Here is a 14,390-nt window from a genome sequence, read left to right on the forward strand (position 1 = left end):
CACAAAATTACAATTTTTTTTAAAATAAATTATAATATGAATTTTGTGAAAGAGAAGAAGTATTTAATAATGACACGTTTTGTGAAAGATAAGAAGTATTTAATATGAAAAAACATGATGTAGAAAAAAACAATAGTATATCTAATTAAAGTAATAATATTTGTGGAAAATAAAATCCGTAAATTATTAACGTACGAAACTAGATGGAGTTGGTAGGCACGAGTTCTTATCTTAAATTTTAATGATTTCTATTGAACTTTATGATAATGCATGTAAAAATACCTTTTGATTATAATATACTGTAAAATACGGTACGCTTTATCTTTATTTTACTATTTGTAACCAAATTGATGTATAGTTTATGATATTTAACAGTTTGAATATATTCAGTAGGTAGAAATTGGGGAATTTTAAATAAGTAGACAAGACTGCCCCAATTTTCATATAAATATAGACACGTATAGATAGGAGTAGCTACGTACCAAACCACAGAAATAAACACGAGAAGAAAAAAATATGAAAATTTCTGTCAACTTTGCAATTATATTTTTATTACAAAGCTTATTGTTTCCTCTTTACAGTTCATGTCTTCAGCAAACTTCAGATGATTCATCTCCATTTCCTTCTGATTTCTTCTTTGGCACAGCTTCTTCTGCTTTCCAAGTACTTTTTTTTTTCTTTCTCTTTTTATATATGCTTCTGTAATCAGATTTTGGAGTCAGTTCATACTTTTAGTTTTCTAATCTTTGTGGTTCTTATTTGGTGTATTTAGTATGAAGGTGCGTACTTAACCGATGGAAAAGGTCTGAACAATTGGGATGTCTTTGCCCATGAAAACCCTGGTATGTATTTTGTATTGGATTCTTTTGATATATTTTTTTCTCTGTCTTTTCATCCTGTATGATTTTAATGTTTTGAGTGAATCCTGTTGTTTAGTTCTGGGTTCAAAGTAAGTGTGTGTGTTTCTATGTTAATTTGTAATTATTGATGTATTCATGCATATTTTCATTAGTTACAGTTTTTGCTTTTGTTTTATATTTTGTCGGCAAAGTTTTAATTAATCTTGTAAATGCTATCATGCATGTTGATTTCATTGACAATATTATATTGAAAATTGCAGAGAAAATAGTTGATGGGAGCAATGGAGACATAGCTGCGGATCAATATCATCGATATATGGTTAAGAAGAATTTCGTTATAATATTTTTGTGCCTTTATCTTAAATATATATACTTAAAAACCGTTGTTCATTTTATTATTATTTTAGATATACTTTATACGTTTTGACACCTGCTACTTTATATGATCAGGAAGATGTCCAATCAATGTCCTTTCTTGGAGTCAACAGTTACAGATTATCAATTTCTTGGTCGAGAGTCTTACCTAGTAAGTCTTTTGTTTCTTAGTCATGATTGTAATAATTAATTTCAGTTTAAACTTAATATTCTACCATCAAATCGATCGGTTCAGATATCTAATGTTCTAAACCGATCTCTTTGCTTGGTTGAAAATTAAAACAAATTGTTTATCTTATCTTATGAAATTCAAATGTATGTACCTTTTGTATTTGGGAAAAAACAGAAGGGAGATTTGGAGGTATTAATTATAAGGGAATAAAGTATTACAACAATTTGATCAATGCTCTCATTGGGAAAGGTACTTTTCTACTTTTTCTTAAAAAAATCTTGGTTTATTATATATGATGCATATATAGAAATTCAACTTCGAGATATTAAATTATTTCATGTAAATGTTTCCAGGGATTACACCATTTGTGACGTTGAATCACTTCGACTATCCTCAAGAACTCGAGAACCGGTTCAAAAGTTGGTTAAGCTCCGAGATGGTGTAAGTTGTTAAATTAAGCCACTAACTAAATTAACCATAGCTAACTTCTAAAACTAATTTACTTAGTTATTTTTTATCAGGAAAGATTTCGGGTACTTAGCTGATATATGTTTTAAACATTTTGGAGACCGAGTTAAACACTGGATGACACTAAACGAACCAAACCAACAAATCACCTTAGCCTATCGTTCAGGTTTATTTCCACCAGCTCGGTGCTCCATGCCATACGGAAATTGTAGTCAAGGGAACTCGGAAACTGAGCCTTTCATAGCCGCACATAACATGATCCTTGCACACTCGAAGGCGGTTCAAATATACCAAACCAAATATCAGGTAACAAACCAATATAATATCCATATATATGACTTAATTTTAACTATTTTGTATATAATGATAATAACGTTATATATACGTTGGTTTGTAGAAAGAACAAAGGGGAAGCATTGGCATTGTGGTACAAACATCATGGTTTGAACCAGTAAGTGATTCCATTGCGGATAAAAAAGCGGCAGAGAGAGCTCAATCCTTTTATTCGAACTGGTATGTTATGTTACAATTATGCAGAACATAACAAATTCATATACGAGTAGGTATAATATTCACAACTCATTTTTTTCTGATATGATGTGTTCAAAAATATGTCAGGATCCTAGATCCTGTTGTATTCGGGAAATATCCGGAAGAAATGGTGAATATACTTGGATCAGCTTTACCAGAATTTTCGAGCAATGAAATGATTAACCTCAAGAACTATAAATCAGATTTTTTGGGTATTAATCATTATACAAGTTACTTCATCCAAGATTGTTTGATCACCGCTTGTAATTCTGGAGATGGAGCTTCTAAAACCGAAGGGTTCGCCCTCAAATTAGATCTGAAAGGCAATGTCTCAATCGGAGAACTTGTAAGTATATTTGTATATATTAGTTTTTTTTTTTTTTTTGGATTCTTTAGTATTTTTAACATCATTTTTGAATTCCTTGGTTTTTTTTGGCACACCTTAGACCGACGTAAATTGGCAACATATTGATCCTGACGGATTCAAAAAGATGTTGAATTACCTTAAAAATAGGTACCACAACATTCCAATGTACATCACGGAAAATGGTACATCTACCTCATTTTCTTGGGTTACGTCCATTTTTTTAAAATGGATTTGAACAAATTATTAACGATATATAGTTTTACAGGTTTCGGACAGTTGCAGAAACCCGAGACGACGGTTAAAGAACTTCTGCATGATACAAAAAGGATACAGTACTTGAGTGGATATTTGGATGCTTTGAAAGCAGCAATGAGGTATGCGACTTGTATATATACTATGGATCTCAAACATATAGAGATGTTGAATGCAAGATATATACCAATTAGGCAATTACTAATTCCTAATAAGTTAATCGCAAACACTTATATAGGGATGGAGCAAATGTGAAGGGATATTTCGCGTGGTCACTACTAGATAATTTCGAATGGTTGTACGGATACAAGCTTCGATTTGGGCTATTCCACGTTGATTATGCAACTCTGAAAAGAACGCCAAAGCAATCCGCTTCATGGTACAAGAACTTCATTGAACAGCACGTGAATATAGAAGATCACATAGATAAATATCTAAAATGAAAATTAATTAAGACTTAATTAGTGTTCTTGATGAACAAAAGAAGTCAAAACTAGGAAGGATTCATTAATAATCTTCTTATTGTTGTTTTATTTTGAATGTGTATATTGTGTATCTTATACACATCTATTCGCTAATCTTGAACTAGAATTTTTATACAAATTCGTGTTTATGAAAAGTTTGGGGTACTCTATTAAGATTATTTTATGGAAATAATAATTAATTATTGTTAGAATAATTTCAAACTCGCCCATATTTTTAGCATTAAATTTGAAAATTTGTTCTTTGTTTCGAATATTGTTTTAATATCCGCCATGATGTATGAATGCAAACATACATACTAAACTGTGTTAAAACATAAATAATCAATTATTGTATTAGAAACTTATTATTCTTACATTATAGGTGAACATCAAAGTGATTACTTTATCAAGAAAATATTTTTTTTTTGAAGTGATTACATTAATTAAGAGCCACAAGAAACCATAGATGCAAACATACCAGAGTGTGTTAAAATGTTATAAGTTAGTAACTATTGTAGAAACTAGCAAGGGAAACGAAATCGTCATCAACTTGGTGGTCAAAAAGTGTTAGGCCACATATGGCCATGAATTCAAAGTAATGTTCATCTCTAATTAGTGGTCAGTTTGTCTATATCTATATAGCTATAGACATCATGATCATCAAGAAGTTTCATGGCGAATTGATACCAAAAACCCAAAATGAAAGACAAGAGTGGATAAATTAAAAGAAGCAATGACATTTAAATATTGCACAAACAACGAGCTAGTTAGTCAATTATAGACGAGGCAACACCATCATCGATTTAATCTAAACTAAGCAAAATAAATTAAACAGAAACATATACATATTGTATATAGTTGAATAGGTCGCCATCAAGAATAAAAAATACAAAGGTCTATTGGTCACTATTGCTTAGCTGATGAATTGTTTTAACAAAAGAAATACAAAAAGGAAGAGATTTACTTTTTTTTAGCCAAGAAATTTTATCATGGCTTACCTCTTATATACATATTGTAGAGAAGAAAAAAATTAGTTACATGCAATTTACCATGAAAAGGTGAGGAAAAAACTAAAAATATGTAAAGTACATCTACTGAATTATGTTTGTTTTGCAAATTTCACTACAACGATAAGTATGAAATGAAAAAGTGTAGTTGTTGATGATGACTATTGAATGAAAAACAAACTGTGCCGCTTATAGCTTAATTATTGTTGTTGCTGTCACTACCGTTGTCGCTAATCATATCGATATCGACTGTTACTGAATAAATAAAAAAACTAAGCATTAAAACTTGTTTTTTTCGTTTTTTATAAAGGTGATAGCATTCAACTCAATTTTTCTAGATTATTGCTTTACATCATATATGTATATGTGGAAATTTAATATCAAAAGACAGAACTCATTCAAATCGATGGAGTATATGGCATGCATCCAGAATAACGAAGCTTAGTGGTTGAGCATTTCCTATGTTATGCATTTACAGTTGATGGCATGCATCCTTTGATTATTTCTCTTTGTGGCGTGAGTTATTTATATATTGTATATTAATAGTTTACATAAGTCGAACCTATTCTTTATGGTCACAAAATAAGAAAAATATTTTAAAGCCAAAATAATCAAAGTTAAAAGTAATATCTTAATCATGGAAGAAGATGTAACCTATAAAGATATACAACACAAAGCAATAACTAGTCAAAAGTATGTAAATCTCCACTAAAAGAAGATGTAACCTATAAAAATATAGATTATCAAATCAATAAGGTTCTTGTTTTGATTAATATTTTGCTACTATAGTACTATATATATAAAGACAACACCAAAAGTCAGAAGACAAACATAAACACGAGAGAGCCAGAGAAAATGGGAGATTTAGCAATCTTCGTATTGATCATCTCATTACAAAGCTTAATGTGTAATGTATATTGTTCATGTCTTAATCAAAGTTCTTCAGAGAACATATTAGAAGATTCTTTTTCATTTCCTTCTGATTTCCTCTTTGGCACGGCTTCTTCTGCTTATCAGGTACTTCCTTTTATCTCTTTCGTATATGTGTTCTTGAGTTCATCTTATTACAAAACTTCATGACTTGTTTTACTTTTTTTTTGTTTTTATAATAATTTTGGTATATTTGATGTAAATAGTATGAAGGTGCATTCCTGGCCGAAGGAAAAGGATTGAACAATTGGGACATATTTACGCATGAATATCCTGGTATGTAAAGATTTCTGGTTTAGTTAAGATTGTTGAGTTTGAAGAAAATCAAGAGCAAAATGTAAAATACAACTAATCGAAATTAAATTGTTCTGGTATAGAGGTATTTGGATTAGCTACATCGATGTAATATCCATTTCCTAACAAGAAATTAATTATTTTATTATGTTTTGTATTCGAGTTTGGTTTATTTGGCTATAATATAATATGTGTATACAAAGTTGCTCATATAATTAGATCAGGTCCTCAGCACAACTAGTCTTCTATATATATGTATATATGTGTGTATGTTGTTGATAAAAGTACTACAGTAGCTACACATATCTCTATATGTATATATGTGTGAATATTATAGCAATTAGGTACTTGATTAAAAAAACATTAATCGCCATCGTTATATTCTGTTGACAAAATTTATGTTTTAGGTAAAATACGTGATGCGAACAATGGAGACATGGCTGTCGATCAATATCATCGATTTATGGTCAAACAATTTATAAATAATAAATTTGTATTTATATTATGTATACTTTGAAAACGTGATTAATTACTTTTAATTGTCTATATGGTTACTGCAGGAGGACATCCAATTAATGACTTCGCTTGGGGTCAACAGTTATAGATTTTCGATTTCTTGGTCTAGAGTTTTACCAAGTATGAAGTTATTATTTACCATTTTTATAACCAATAGAATTTTTTCTTCTCGTGATTTAAAAATATAATGTGATATATATCATATAAAATAGCATGATATCTATTACATACACACAAGAAATATGAACCAATTCATCTACGATTTTTAATATGTTTAAAAATACCGAATCGGTTATTCAGTAAAAAAAATTATTACTTGGGAGACAGGAGGAAGATTTGGAAGTATTAATTATTCGGGAATAACGTATTACAACAGATTAATCGACGCTCTCATTAGTAGAGGTAAAAATGTTTGTATTTAGCTATCCTTACTTGTAATTTCTATTTGAACCAATAAACTTAGCAAATATATTTTGAAGTTTAACTAACTGGTAAATGTATCTAGGGATCAAACCATTTGTGACGTTGAACCATTTGGACTATCCTCAAGAACTCGAGAACCGGTTTCAAAGTTGGCTAAGCCCTGAGATGCAGTGAGTAGTTAAATAAAATCTCTTATATCAGTCAATCAATCCTTCAATTAAGACCAATAAATATATCAATTTTAACTAATTAATCTCTAATTTCATCTTTTGAATTTTGAAGGAAAGATTTCCTGTACTTGGCTAATATATGTTTTAAACATTTTGGTGACCGAGTTAAACTCTGGACCACGTTAAATGAACCGAACAACCAAATAATTTTGAGCCATCTAAGAGGCACATTTCCACCATCTCGATGCTCCTTACCGTACGGAAACTGTAGTCAAGGGAACTCGGAAACCGAGCCTTTCATAGCCGCGCATAACGTAATCCTCGCTCATGCAAAGGCAGTTCAATTATATCGAACTAAGTATAAGGTAACTAACAAACCGGTCGATATAATACGTCTATAAACTTATTTAGTTATTTCGGTCTAAATATTGATTAAAATATGATGCGTTTTAGGAAGAACAAAAGGGAATAATCGGCATTGTAGTGCAAACATCATGGTTTGAACCCATCAGTGATTCCATTGCAGATAAAGCAGCTGCAGAGAGAGCTCAAGCTTTTTATTCGAATTGGTATGTTCCATAATGATTACTAAGATTTAACAATCACATACTAAATATGTAATTGTTTATACCAGGATTCTAGATCCGGTTATATATGGAAAGTATCCAAAAGAAATGGTGAATATACTTGGGTCGGCCTTGCCAAGATTTTCAAGAAAGGAAGTCGAGTGCTTAAAGGAGTCACAATCAGATTTTGTGGGCATTAATCACTATACAAGTTACTTCATTCAAGATTGTTTGCTATCATCTTGTAATATTGGAGTCGGAGCTTCGAAAGTGGAAGGATATGCACTGAAGTTAGACCGAAAGGGCAATCTTACCATTGGAGAACCTGTAAGTACATTTCCATCATTTTTTTTTCTAAATTATTTTCGCACTCGCGATAATAGTATAACCACTTGAAAAGTATTTTTCTTTTTATGATAGACCGATATAAATTGGCAGCACATTCATCCTGAAGGATTTCGGAAAATGTTGAATTACCTAAAAGATAGATACCATAACATACCAATGTTCATTACTGAAAACGGTACAAGACCTCACGGCTCAATTAATGATCAAGTCATATTCATATGTATTTGGAATGTACATTTGACCGAGGATACAAATTGGTGTTTACAGGTTTCGGAGACCTGCAAAAACCCGAGACAACCGTAAAAGAACTTTTAAATGATGCAAAAAGGATACAATACATGAGTGGATACTTGGATGCTTTGCAGTCAGCAATGAGGTAAAGAGACTGTGATTTGTGCAGTGAGCCAACTTGGGGATTTTAATCGCATACATTTAACCCTTCGAACAAATTTATATATATCACACTGATATTTCCATCGATATATTTTGCATAATCTATTAGTAGAGTAAATATTTTGTGACTTTTCGTGTAGGGATGGAGCAAATGTGAAGGGCTATTTCGCATGGTCGCTATTAGATAATTTTGAGTGGTTGTATGGATACAAGCTTCGATTTGGCCTATATCACGTGGATCCCGTAACTCTCAAAAGGACACCGAAACGTTCAGCTTCATGGTACAGAAACTACATTGGAGAGAACATTAGAAGAAGATATGATTAGATATAAACATATGACTATATTTGTCTATATAACATTATCTCCTTATAAAAAAAAAAAAAAAGACATTGAGCATGTTCGTTACGTTGCCGCTGCGTCTCCTTCCGGCGGCCAAAATTTAAATGTTAACATGCCCAAATAAACGTGAAAACTGCCGCTGCGGCTACTTTTACGAAGAATACCAGTGTATCATGTATCGCCATGAAAAACAAGCGATAGTTACACTGCCGCTGCAACTTGTTTTAACGGAAGCGGCGATTCATTTCAAGGATTTAACGGAAGCGACGACTTGTTTTAAACTCTGGCAACCTTTATATTTTTAGTCGCAGGATGCACTATTGCGACAACTTAACGAACAGGCTAATTATCTCCTTAGAACATCATTACCGGAGAAATCGTATTCACCGTTACTCAAAATTAAAAAAAAATATATTTTAATATATAACTAATAAGAAACAGACATGTGTTAAAAAAGACTGAGAAACGATTCTTTAGCGAGTAACTTAAGTAACGGTTCTTCTCTTTCTCTCTTCCTTTTGTATTTTTTAATTAATTTTAATTACGAGAAATTGGGAAGAGTAACGACCACTAGAGATGGTCTTACCATCTCTTGTGCTAAATATAGAGCAGACAATAATCTCCTTACCATCTCCTTACCACCTTGAAATAATTAGGTGAGATATATGGTCTTCTTTCAAGCAGCATCATTGGAACTGACGACAGTTGAACTATCGAAGCTTAGTACAATTACATAAATTATTGTTAGAGTGGATCGATCGTCTTCTTTATAAAATTTAAATGTAGTTTGTTAGTCATAAATCATGAACGTCCTTTTAAGCTAAAGTCAATTATCTTGTAAATATTTAATCCCTAGAGAGTAGAGACCAATAGGTTGATTGGTTCTAATCTTCCAGCTGTAACTTGCGTGATGCAGCTTATTATTCTCAGTTTCTTTTTTCTTTTGATAAAGATTATTCTCAGTTAATCATTGACCTGCGCACTTCTTTACTATGATTAATTAATCACAAGATACAGTGTTACTAGACAGCGAGTGATGCGTGCAATACTAAAATGCTCACGACTAGAACAAATTTCAAATGCATTCTTTATCTTCGCATCTTTTGTTAAAATATTTGGATATATTATAAATTTTGCACGACATAAAAAAAAACATATTGTAGAGTTTTATATTTTTTTGTTATCATTCGATGAGATCCGATTCACAACTAATACCTATTAAACGGAGGAACACGATTTAATGGAGTCGAACTCCAGTAGAATCAGTTGCAGAGACATTTTCCCAAGTCTTATAACTCAAACAGTCACTCACACCTCCTCATACGTCACAAAACTTACCAAGTTAGAAATTAACTAAATACCATGGTTTTTTTTGTGTGGACAAACTTAATGCCGTGATTCAGCACTACTTTCAAGTCAAGCTTTCAAAGTGAGAGTTCCTTATTATTTTGGTAAAAACTGATTAGGTTGGAGTATATTTTAATTAATTAAATTTTATTTGATTGTGTATATAGAAATTATAAGTAAAGTAAAAACCTCTGTTAAATTAATACTTTATAAATTAATAAACACTATAAAATAATAATTTACTTTAGTTCAAAGTCAGATTGATATAAAAATTAACCAAATTTGATAAAATAACAAAATAATATTTTTTAGAGTCTTTATGTAAATATATGGTCCCCTTAATATAAATTAATAATCTTATGAATTTATATATATATATATATATAAATTGATATATGAATGTATGTTTTATTAGTTTTCAAAAATAAAGTTATATAATTATCTCTATAAATCAATTTTTATGTTGTATTTTCAAACTATAATGTTGTAGTATATTCTATAACATGTCATAAAAATAACCAAAAATTTATTTAAGTTTTCAATTTATAAATATGCATAACTTTTTTTTTACTTATTTATTTTTTAAATAAGGGTACATAGTCATTACAAACAAAAAAAGGATAAAATTGAATCATATGTAAAAAAGAATCATTTTTGAAAAAAAAAACATCTCGAATATTTTTGGGAGTTTGAAGATTACGCAATGTACTATATATACAGTTGTGGTAAGTGTATTTTACATCAAAGTTGTTTAAATGTCAAAAAGAATCAAATTATAGTATGTGGTGGAAATTAACTATACTATAAAAGTAAAAAAACCAAATGCCAATGATATTTAAATCTCAAATAGCTCAATTATTTCACTAAAATTGTATATACGTAGTATGGCAAGTTGGCAACTAGAAAATATAAGACAATGATATTTATCACGAAATAAAATAACAATTAGAGCCTGATCGAAAGCAATTTTAGAAAAGAAACTATGCGCAAGACAAGTTGACTTTTATTTGTTTGTGTATATGTGCAAGACAAGCAGGAGACGAACATCATACCAAAAAAGTCTTTCACCTAAAAGAAAAAAGAGGAAAAAGCTATCAAAATTACTAGGAAAAAAGCCATGGATTCCATCGGTGGATTTCACGAGGTGCAAAACGATGATAGGCTATCTCAGCTGGTATATTATCACTCAATATACCAACCCATACCAAAAACCAAAAAACCAACCTCGTTCGATAAAGCAGCAAGCCGCGACCACCCTTCTCAACCCCTTTTCTTATGTCCTCTTCTACGAATTGTAAAAGATGACTCCGATTCTCACACTTATAAAGTTAGTTATTCCCCGGAATACGTCAGCTCTACAACAAGAAGTGATAAGTCTTATGAAGATCCACTATTCCCTCTGTTTTGGTGCAACAATAAAGAATTTGATGCCGATGGTGGGTGTGACATATGCAGCGGCTCAAATTTTGGCACAGACTATTATTTCTGTGTCAAATGTGATAAAGTTTTCCACAAAGAATGCGTCCAATCTCCATTTAAAATCAAACACCCTTACCATTCTGAGCATTTTCTCCAAATTTCCTACCGTCATCCTAGTTCTCCCGATATAAAGTGTTTATGTTGTCGAAGAAGAGCAACTGACCTGGTATATTATTGTACCATATGTGATGTTGTTATGCATACAGTCTGTGCCATGAAGTCGATACCTTTGGGAGGATTTCATGAAGTGGAAAACGATAGTATACTATCTCAGCTTGTATATCATCACCCGAAATACCAACCCATACCACAAACACACAGCCCAACCTCCGACGATGAAGCACCCAGCCACAACCACACTTCTCAACCACTTTTTTTATGTCCTTATCCACGATGTACAAAAAAAACATCCAACTCTATCACTTATGAGGTTAGTTATTCCCCTGAATATATCTCTACAAAAATAACTGATGAAGATCATTCAGTACTCCCGTTATTTTGGTGCAACAATCAAGTCTTCGATGTTAATGGTGGGTGCCAGATATGCGGGGGTTCAAATTCTGGCACAGACTATTATTTTTGTGAACTCTCTTCTCAAATTTACCACAAAGAATGCGTCCAATCTCCATTTATAATCAATCACCCTTATCATCCCGAGCATTCTCTACAACTCTCTTATCGTGAGGCTAGTGCTCCTAGTATTGAGTGTTCATGTTGTGGACGAAGAGCAATAAATCTGGTGTATTCTTGTACTACATGTGATGCTGTAATGCATACAATCTGTGCGATGAAGTCAATACCCTTCGTTGTAGACCAACCAAAAACTCATGACCATGCCCTCACATTTTTTCCCAGACAAGCTTCCTTAACTTGCAACGTATGTGGTTTCCTCAGAAAAAACCATCCCACCTACGTTTGTCTCAGATGTAACTTTGTTGCTCATAAAGATTGTATGTATTCTCCACGCATCATCAAGATTTCACGTCACCACCATCGCATCTCCTACATTTCTTCTCTCCCGTCTGAAGAATGGTCTTGTGGAGTTTGTCGTAAAAGCATCGACGATGATTATAGTGCATATACTTGTGACAAATGTGATGATTATGCTGTTCACGTAAGATGTGCTCTACGGCAAGATGTGTGGGATGGAGTTGAACTCGAAGATGTACCAGAACAAGAAGATATAACACAAGATGTTGGGCCGTTCGAGATTATATTTGAAGGAGTGATACTTCATTTTCTTCATGACCACTATCTTCAGCTCGTCGTTAGCATAATTTGTGATGAGAACAAGTTTTGCCAAGTGTGTGTTATGCCTATCTTTGAAGGTAACTTCTATTCTTGTATGGAGTGTGAATTCATCCTCCATGAAACATGCGCACAATCTCCCCGCAGAATACAACATGTGTTACATCCTCATCCACTTGAATTGATTCCAATGAGTAGTAGTAAATATGGTAAGGATAACTTCTACTGTGATGCATGTTACCGTTATTGTGGCGACTTTATGTATTCATGTCCTGTAGCGGAATGTGATTTCGGTGTAGATGTAAGGTGTGCTGCAATATCTGAGCCATTTGATTTCCAGGGTCATGAACATCCCTTGTTCCTAGCTTTACACCCAAACGTCAAGCCAATATGTGAGGTTTGTAAATCAGAATGTTATAAACAATTTAATTGCATCAAATGCGATTTCATTGTTTGTATCAAGTGTGCTACCTTACCATACAAAGCAAGGTATAAGCACGACAAACACTTTCTTAAACTTTTATGGGGGAAAGAGGTGTGTGAAAAAGATTGGTGTGAAGTCTGCGAGCGTAATTTGAGAGACACAAACACAAAATTCTTCTATTGGTGCAACGTTTGCTGCACTACTCTTCACACTGCCTGCTTGTTTGATGACGACCTTTACCTTAAACCTGGTCAAATTTTGGATGTAAGAGAAGGGAATGAGGTGAAACAAGTCAAAGTTCTTGCAAGAAGGAACCTTTCTCGACCACTATGTGATTCTTGTGAGTACACTTGCCAGGGCAGACTATTTACGATAGACAACATCACAACATGTTCTATGAAATGTGCTCGTAATATTATATAAATTATCTTTCTAGCTATATCAATGTTATTTTGTATTTTGTTTTCTTTTGTTATCAAAGATATAATTTGTATCTTCTTTAATTCATATATCAGACTCTGTGGTTTGTTAATTCTTCAACAATGCGATTGTTTTTTTTACTTTTCTTATTTTCATGATTTGATTAATCTATTGACATGTAGTCGATCTAGGTAAACCCGATAATTCAAGGATAATCCGGTCGAGATTTAACTACATGTTTCTTTGTGTTAATTACGAACGTTATAAAAGTTATAAAAAGTATTTCAAATTATTTTAGAAAGAACGCCGACGTTTCGTAGTGTCATATAGATAAAACTTCAAGAAAGCAGTATAGGCTACAGTAAGTGGGAAGGGAGAAAACTATGTTCAAAGACTAGTTTGACGAAAACCATGTGGGCGAGGCAGAAAACGAGCATACCATCACAGCCTACTACTAATCTTTCACTGAAAAGAAAATAAAGAGAAAAAAACTATTAAAATTACCCAAAACGATTCCATAGAAAAAAATATGGAAAAAATTGAATCATATGATATAATATTAGTGTTTAAGAAAGCGGTATAGGTTTTTCCATATCATGTGAAAAAATAATATTAAAATAATGATATACATACAGTTGTGGTAAGTGTATTTTACATAAAAGTTTGTTAAATGTGAAAAAGAAACAAATTACAGTAAGTGGTGGATGGAAATCAACTATATTAATATTACAAAATCAAATGCCAATGACATTTTGAACCAGCAACTATTTCACCGAAAAAAAAAATAGACAAAAAAACTATCAAAATTAAATAGTACCCAAAAAGATGGATTCCATCGGTGGATTTCATGAGGTGGTACAAAATATTAGCTTGTAACAGGTCATATTTGGAGTAGCTGCCAAACAATTGGGAATACGGAGCAAAATTGACGTTGAAACCCCGACCAAGTCGAAATAGTTATTGATCTTAATAAATTGTGGAGAACACATAATTT

General features: G+C 32.1%; 3 protein-coding genes across 3 annotated transcripts; all 3 read left to right on the forward strand.

The window, feature by feature from the left end:
* The first annotated feature begins 396 nt into the window (after positions 1 to 396).
* On the forward strand, positions 397 to 3,644 carry LOC104703782 (beta-glucosidase 46). Its single transcript, XM_010419855.2, has 12 exons — positions 397 to 663; positions 773 to 842; positions 1,121 to 1,179; positions 1,311 to 1,386; positions 1,582 to 1,656; positions 1,761 to 1,848; positions 1,929 to 2,181; positions 2,273 to 2,388; positions 2,494 to 2,752; positions 2,853 to 2,955; positions 3,039 to 3,147; positions 3,264 to 3,644. The coding sequence occupies exons 1-12, from the start codon at positions 517 to 519 to the stop codon at positions 3,466 to 3,468; spliced, it is 1,560 nt and encodes a 519-aa protein (XP_010418157.1). The 5' UTR covers positions 397 to 516; the 3' UTR covers positions 3,469 to 3,644.
* A 1,537-nt stretch (positions 3,645 to 5,181) lies between these two features.
* Positions 5,182 to 8,641, forward strand: LOC104703783 (beta-glucosidase 45-like). The gene is made up of 12 exons (XM_010419856.3): positions 5,182 to 5,513; positions 5,633 to 5,702; positions 6,128 to 6,186; positions 6,281 to 6,356; positions 6,564 to 6,638; positions 6,742 to 6,829; positions 6,942 to 7,194; positions 7,283 to 7,398; positions 7,464 to 7,722; positions 7,816 to 7,918; positions 8,011 to 8,119; positions 8,277 to 8,641. The coding sequence occupies exons 1-12, from the start codon at positions 5,352 to 5,354 to the stop codon at positions 8,461 to 8,463; spliced, it is 1,557 nt and encodes a 518-aa protein (XP_010418158.1). The 5' UTR covers positions 5,182 to 5,351; the 3' UTR covers positions 8,464 to 8,641.
* A 2,191-nt stretch (positions 8,642 to 10,832) lies between these two features.
* On the forward strand, positions 10,833 to 13,508 carry LOC104703785 (uncharacterized). Its single transcript, XM_087457062.1, has one exon. The coding sequence runs from the start codon at positions 10,943 to 10,945 to the stop codon at positions 13,397 to 13,399; it is 2,457 nt and encodes an 818-aa protein (XP_087313188.1). The 5' UTR covers positions 10,833 to 10,942; the 3' UTR covers positions 13,400 to 13,508.
* The last annotated feature ends 882 nt before the right edge of the window (positions 13,509 to 14,390 follow it).

The sequence above is a fragment of the Camelina sativa genome, chromosome 7 (assembly GCF_030686135.1).
Source record: "Camelina sativa cultivar CO46 ecotype springtype chromosome 7, ASM3068613v1".
Lineage (NCBI taxonomy): Eukaryota > Viridiplantae > Streptophyta > Magnoliopsida > Brassicales > Brassicaceae > Camelina > Camelina sativa.